This window comes from Verticillium alfalfae, genomic scaffold (assembly GCF_000150825.1).
Source record: "Verticillium alfalfae VaMs.102 supercont1.4 genomic scaffold, whole genome shotgun sequence".
NCBI lineage: Eukaryota > Fungi > Ascomycota > Sordariomycetes > Glomerellales > Plectosphaerellaceae > Verticillium > Verticillium alfalfae.
Window position 1 is genome coordinate 2605366 of NW_003315035.1, and position 7237 is coordinate 2612602.

The 7237-nt window shown below is 58.9% G+C and overlaps 2 protein-coding genes across 2 annotated transcripts in view; both read left to right on the top strand.

Annotated features, from left to right (window-relative positions):
* Positions 1 to 1705, top strand: part of VDBG_04264 (DNA replication licensing factor mcm2) — a gene marked incomplete at both ends in the record, with an annotated part of 2598 nt that extends 893 nt beyond the window's left edge. Inside the window, 2 exons of the mRNA XM_003006265.1 lie at positions 59 to 1372; positions 1442 to 1705. Coding sequence (XP_003006311.1) covers positions 59 to 1372; positions 1442 to 1705 — 1578 coding nt within the window. The remainder of the gene's footprint in view (positions 1 to 58; positions 1373 to 1441) is intronic.
* A 1673-nt stretch (positions 1706 to 3378) lies between these two features.
* Positions 3379 to 6528, top strand: VDBG_04265 (conserved hypothetical protein; the record flags this gene model as incomplete). Its single annotated transcript, XM_003006266.1, has 7 exons — positions 3379 to 4006; positions 4093 to 4403; positions 4465 to 4759; positions 4812 to 5036; positions 5088 to 5425; positions 5480 to 5770; positions 5827 to 6528. The coding sequence occupies 7 exons, from the start codon at positions 3379 to 3381 to the stop codon at positions 6526 to 6528; spliced, it is 2790 nt and encodes a 929-aa protein (XP_003006312.1).
* Between the last annotated feature and the right edge of the window lie 709 nt (positions 6529 to 7237).

Consider the following 7237-nt stretch of genomic DNA (forward strand, 5'->3'; position numbering starts at 1 on the left):
CTCAAGTACGTCAAGTTCGACTGTACCAAGTGCGGCGTCACGTTGTGGTCCTTTCCAGCAGGAGTCCAACGTCGAGGTCAAGATCTCGTACTGCCAGAGCTGCCAGTCCCGCGGCCCCTTCACCGTCAACTCGGAGAAGACGGTCTACCGCAACTACCAGAAGTTGACCCTGCAGGAGTCGCCCGGCACAGTGCCCGCCGGCCGTCTTCCTCGCACGAGGGAGGTCATTCTGCTGTGGGATCTCATCGACAAGGCCAAGCCCGGCGAGGAGATTGAGGTGACGGGCATCTACCGCAACAACTACGACGCACAGCTCAACAACCGAAACGGGTTTCCCGTCTTTGCCACCATTCTCGAAGCCAACAATGTCGTCAAGTCCCACGATCAACTGGCTGGTTTCCGCATGACGGAGGAGGACGAGGCGGCCATCCGCAAGCTGGCCCGCGACCCCGGCATCATCGACAAGATCGTCAACTCCATCGCCCCCAGTATCTACGGCCACACGGACATCAAGACAGCCGTGGCGCTGTCGCTGTTTGGCGGCGTTGCCAAGGTCGGCAAGGGCTCTCACCACGTGCGTGGCGACATCAACGTGCTACTCCTGGGTGACCCGGGCACGGCCAAGTCGCAGGTGCTCAAGTACGTGGAGAAGACTGCGCACAGGGCCGTCTTCGCGACGGGCCAGGGTGCCAGTGCCGTCGGTCTCACGGCCAGCGTGCGGCGCGACCCGCTGACGAGTGAGTGGACGCTCGAGGGCGGCGCGCTCGTCCTGGCGGACAGGGGCACGTGCCTCATTGACGAGTTTGACAAGATGAACGACCAGGACAGGACGTCGATTCACGAGGCCATGGAGCAGCAGACCATCTCCATCTCCAAGGCGGGTATTGTCACGACGCTCCAGGCGCGCTGCGGCATCATCGCCGCGGCGAACCCCATCGGCGGCCGCTACAACTCGACCATTCCCTTCTCGGCCAACGTCGAGCTCACCGAGCCCATCCTGTCCCGTTTCGATATCCTCTGCGTCGTCCGCGACACGGTCGAGCCCGAGGAGGATGAGCGGTTGGCGCGCTTCATCGTTGGCTCGCACAGCCGGAGCCACCCCAACCCAACGCTGCTCTCGCAAGACCAGGACCATGACTCGATGGACGTGGCCGCCGGCGACACGCAGCGATCCGAGGCGCAAAAGGCCAAGCTGGAGGCCGAGAAGCGGAGGAAGGAGAACGAGATTCCCCAGGAGCTGCTGCGGAAGTACATCCTCTACGCGCGCGACCGCCTGTCACCGAAACTCTACCACATGGACGAGGACAAGGTGGCCCGTCTGTTCGCCGACATGAGGCGCGAGTCTCTGGCCACGGGTGCTTATCCCATTACTGTGAGTTTTCTCTTGGCAATCCTGCCAACAAGGTTCTGTCGCGTTTTGAGACTAACAGTGGTCCCCTAGGTCCGTCATCTCGAGGCCATCATCCGCATCAGTGAGGCCTTCTGCCGCATGCGACTGTCGGAGTACTGTTCCTCGCACGACATTGACCGCGCCATCGCTGTGACGGTCGAGAGCTTCGTCGGCAGCCAGAAGGTCAGCTGCAAGAAGGCTCTAGCAAGGGCGTTCGCCAAGTACACACTCGCGAGGCCGGGCGCCGGCACTCAGTCCCAACGCAGTGCCGGAACGAGCCAGGCCTCGAGGCGGACGGGCACCGCTGCGGCATGAAGAAGAGGGCAGGGAAGGGACTAGGAGGGAGCTGCGGGGCCGGTGCATGACGACGTGACCACGGATGTCTTTGGTTGCAACGAAGAGATGTGAGAGACATGGCGCAATATTGCGAGCGACGTTGGAACAGGCGACCACTGGGAAAGGGGGTCAAGGGTACACAGCAGGGACGGACGGCATGGGAGGGGGCGAGCGGCGGCGGCGGCGGCGGAGGGTGGGTGTTGGCGAACATTCATCAATGATATCACCTGTTTTTTTTTCTCTTCACTGCCTTGTCCCCCATCTTGCACTTGCAGAGCTGAGAGCACAGCCTTGCTTGACCTGGGGTCATGATTCCAGGCGGCCCACGAGCCGGTTTCCGTGTCGAACCTCTTTGTCCCCGAGTCCCCAGTAAGTCCCCCAGTCCCATGCCATCGGTAAAGCGAGCTTCTCTCGTGATATATTTAGAGCCAGACGGCAGACGAAAGTAGCAACAGCACCAACGTGCAGCACCAGCACCAGCACCAGCAGCACTGCCTCTCTCCCCCCCCATTCTGCCTCTACTTCAGGTCCCTCTCCCGTTCCAGCAATTTCGAGTGCGCGCGGCCCCCAAACCGGGCCACCCACCCACCCGCCTCCACAATGGTCGACCTGTTGGCCCGAAACGGGAGCGCCCTGCTTGGCGTGCATGCCGAGCACCAACCCGTGCCTCTCGTGGTTGGTAGCCTTCTCTCGGTTAGGCGTCAGCTTGTCTCTCTGCATGCGATAGTCCTTCTTCCTTCCTTTCCCTTCCCTTCTTCTCTTCGGTTCGTTTTCCTACCCTGGAGTCAGGCTGTCGATTTTGTGCGTCGGGGGGAAGGGAGGGGAGCATGAGTGAGAGGAGCACAGGAATATTGGCATGATCCCGAAAACCATCGCTCGCCCGTGTTTGGCTGCTCGCCTGTGGGATTCCAGTTCGCTCCTTTTAAATGGAGCATGTTCGCACCTTGTTCGGGAGCAGGGGAAGGGGGTGGAAAGTGATCACAAACCTCAAGCTCACATCCCGTCACATGCTGCCCTGGGTCCAGAACCCGAAAAACGACCTCAAACAGTCCGTTGGTTGTCGGGCTGTTGGCCGTCTGCTGCGACCCCCTTCGACCTCCGCTCTTGCCGTGCCATCGCCTCATGCAAGGGTCCCGCTGGTCATTTCACATCGAAGACGAGGTGCCTCTCCGTCTTCCACTACGTCCACGATATTAGCGTGCCGGCCGCTCCCACTCCTCTGCAGGTCTGCGCTGCATGCCGCCAGACTCTTGCCCCGAGGGCGTTTTGAGACCCGTCCTTCACACAATATATCCCATCTTCATTCACTTGACCTTTAATTCTAATACTCTCTCGACGTGCCGTGGGACCTACGATCCCAAATCGGAACCGCCTGGTTGACCCCTGCAGCGAACCTGCGGGTGAGCCCACACTCGTTTTCAGGGACGAAATACCAACCTCGTTGACTGAAGGTTGGTCAAAGAAGCAAAAAGCCCAACCGACTTTCAGCCTCGCCTTCCACATTCACAGCAGGCCAGCATTACCATAATTTGTAATTACCCGGTGTCGTGTGCTCGTGGACAACCTCGGAGGCCTACGCAGTGAGGAGGCATCATCATCCCCGCCACCCTGTGGACTTGCACAGGACGAAAGCCTACCTTGTCCAGGAGGTCATGGCCGACAGCAAATCGGGCCCCAGCCTGCGACCCGTGCCGGAAACGGACGAGGCCGAGACGACCTTGTTGTCTTCTCACGTCTCGCGCCGCGATGGCTACACGCGGATGCCATCGGATGGAGCCATCGACATCTCCAGCTTCGAACACCGCCTCTCTCCTTCCCCGGACCAGGGCCTTGGTATATCGTCCTTTTCCAGCACGCCGAGGAGGCCCATCGCGCGGGTCCCTGTCGGCTCCAAAACGAGCTCGCCCGTGTCACCGAGGTCCTACCACGGCCTCATGAGCTCGCCCCAGGAGACGCGGCATGAAGAACGCCAGGCAAGGACACCAGACATGGGCGAATCGCCCATCTTGGACTCTCCGGTGGACTCTCCAAAGGGGACCAGGACACCGTCGCGTCTTCGCAAGTGGTTCTCCGGGACTTGGTCGAAAGCCGCGCCGCCCGCATACGACATGGCAGAGCAGCAGTCGCCCAACTTCAGCCGTCCCCCACCGCAGCGAGATGAAGAGACTGCGTTGCGGCTCGGTGATCGAGACGGTATGGTGGAGCATTCGTCCCATCCAAGCCCGGCAGACGATGACGATGCGAACGAGGAGTGCGATAAGCCGCTCCATGAGAGATACCGTGAGTTGACCTGCTAAACCCGTTTCTCAGCCGCCTCAAGCTGACAGACGTAGGCCAAGTGCCGAATTACTGCAGCTCGACAAAAGATGTCCGCAAAAGGCGCGTCAGCTGGCTCTCCGTATCCATCCTGACGCTGTCCGTGTATTCCACGGCACTGAGCTGCTTGTGGTTCATCATCGCCATCGTGCAGCCGCGCTGGGGCCGTGCCATCTCTACGAACGGCGGCATCGCTCCGGCCACTGCGTCGGTCGTGTGTACCCTGTTTGCCAAGACAATCGAGATGTCCTTCGTGACCGTATTCATCTCCTTCCTTGGACAAGTTCTCAGTCGTAGGGCGTTTGTGAAGAAGTCTAGAGGCATGACCTTGGCAGAGATGACCATGCGGAACTGGGTCATTGTGAGCCGTTCCCCTCCCCCTTTTTCTTACGTGCAACGTGACCTCTGGCTGATGCTCGCAGCAACCCGGATCGCTCATCACCCACTGGGAAACCATCCCCTATGCCGGTGTTACGTTCCTCGGCGCCATATCTCTTGCGGCGACTGTCGCGGCCACCTTCTATACCACAGCCTCGGAGGCCATGATCACCCCAAAGATCAAATTTGGTGGTTGGGAACACAAGGTCCTGCAAGGACACGTTCGGTCACAGTATGCTAATCCTTTGTATGTGAATACGGTTTGCGCGACCCCTCTGCGCGATAACGATCCCGCAGAGGCAGGCGGCTCGTGCCTCGACGTCCAGTATTCTGGTCAATGTGAGTGTAGCATCGTTTGTTGCTGGACGGACCCGAATGCTAATGTAGCCAGCCTATCGCAACCTACTCTCTTTCATGCGTACCTGGGACGAAATCTATGCCAATGGCACCAGCATGGAGGACAAGCTGAGCGACAGACCAGTCGGCACCACACTCCTGTATGATAACACCACAATGACTTCTGCATGGATTGAATCCGAGTTTGGCGACCCAGCAGCCAGCTTTGAGGACCATGGAAGGATCATCAACAACGTCACGCTCGCCATGCCTCACCCGGGTAAGCTCCCCGTCCATGTCACTGTCCTGGTCTGACCGGTGGACTTCTCAGGCGTCTATGAAGCAGCCATCAACCCGGTCAATGCTATTTTGCAACCAGATGATCTCTCTGATGTCGGTGAATATACCATACGGGCAAGTGTTGTGTCGCCCTCTGTCAACGTACTCTGCGTCAATATGGAGAAGAAGGAGCTTGCGCCGTTGATCTATACGGCGTGGCCCAATGCCGACACCAGCCCCACGGGTGTGGGCGACCAACTCATCGGAAGCGACAACTGGCGGGATGACGTGCCCAATATGGCCAAAAATGAGTGGCTGAACCGTACCGTGGTAGACGAGATATTCAAATGGGGACCGGAGTACAAGCGTCGGCCACCAGTATTCCAGCTCGTGAGCCGCCCTCTTCACGTGCTGTTGAGGACTTCACGCGCTGACTATTCACAGTACCCGGCCGACTTCAACATGGTCGCCAACGCAACGCACGCGGCGCCAGCCTCAGAATGGGACCAGCCAGCGAGAGATGCTCTATACCTTCTCGCCAAATCGAGCGCTCTCGAGAGTTACACACTTTGTGAGCTGCGGTCGTGGGTCTCGCCCTGGTGCTCCACCCATTTCAGCATCTCGGGTATTGCTGGCGCACACTTGAAGGCGCACTGCGAGGACAAGGAGGACCCCGACAGCTACGTGAAGTCATATTCGGACATCACATGGTCGCTGGCCAACAGGGACTGGGCGGTACGTGACAAGGCTGGCTCTCTGCACTCCGATCAGCTTTCTGACTTGAGCCACAGAATGTCGCAGATCAGTGGCGCCTCTCGATGGATCTCAACGGCGGGACGTACAACAACAACGCTTCCAACGCCCGCATACTGACGCAGCTGGTACTTGGCCAACATAAGATCAACCCGCTGATGCCATCCATCGCAGAGGCACTTGCCGTGCTGTCTTCGTCTACGCTCACCATTGCGTCTCTCTCGACACCCTTCGTGCATTATTGGGAGTACCCCAAGTCCATTCTCGCGTCACCAGGGGCGCTTCAACGTTTTAATGCGTCATTGCGAACTCAGGAGTATACTTCATCGCATACGTTCGCATGGCATAACATTTTCTACCTCGTGCTGTTCTTCGTGTTTGCCATCAACGTCTTTTGTTTGGGGTATCTGCTGGCACGGTCGGGGCTCGTAACGGATTACACGGAGCCGCAGAATCTCTTTGCACTGGCGGTCAACTCACCGCCGAGCACACAGTTAGGCGGAGACTGTGGCGGAGGGCCGGGAAGCCGAGCGCTTGTGGTGCCGTGGCGCGTGGGTTACGCACGGAGCGAGAACCACTATTTCTTTGAGGAGGCGAACGATCGTCCGTTCAAGGGCAAGTGGTCGCGACCCCACGCGAGGAGCAGTGAGACCCTAGATGGTGAGACGGAAGGAGAAGTGGAAGGGCCAGGGGCGAGGAGCAGTTACAAGCGATTGAGCACAAGTCGGATGTGGTTGTAGTCTTGATATTAGGGTGCTTCAGAAGGTTTGTACGTATCTTGATTTGCAGGCCCCCACAGCTGAAAGCATTGTTTTGGTCAAACACTTGAGAAATGGAAAAACAAGCTTGGCTTGTTCCATCCCGCGTTTGTCTGAGGTAGACAGGGGTAGTAGCCGGCCGGACCTGGGGCGCGAATCACGATCGTCAGGACCAGCGTCTGACCTTTCTGGTCCTCGAGTCAAGGAGCTCTGTCTGTCTTGCACCAGAGGGAGGTGGCTACGACGTCGGACGAGGCGACAAAAGAGCGCGCCAGTGACCAATGTTCCAAGACGGAATTGGCATGGAATCGGCACCGATGGCCAGCTAGAGACACACTGTGGTACCTGCATGACTCGGCCGGATTTGAAAGTCACGGCGTCAGTCCGTCTGTTGTTTCCATTGCAGGGGCCGGGTTGAGTCGGGTTGGCTGGCCCAAGCTGGATCGCTTTGTGAAAGCGAGTCTGTGCCTGTCTCCGAGGAAACACACCGGTGCCCGGGAGGGTACGGCACTGACAGGAACCAGGCTGGTGCAGGGTGGTCGGCCGGGGACGATCGCCATGTCCCAGTGCGAGCAAATGAGCATGGCACAAAACGGCCAGAAATCCGCGCAAGAAACCGGGGCAGGACTAATCACGGCGCGGCCGACAGGGTTGTTTCGATGGGCATCGTGCGGGAGAGTGAGCGGTGGGT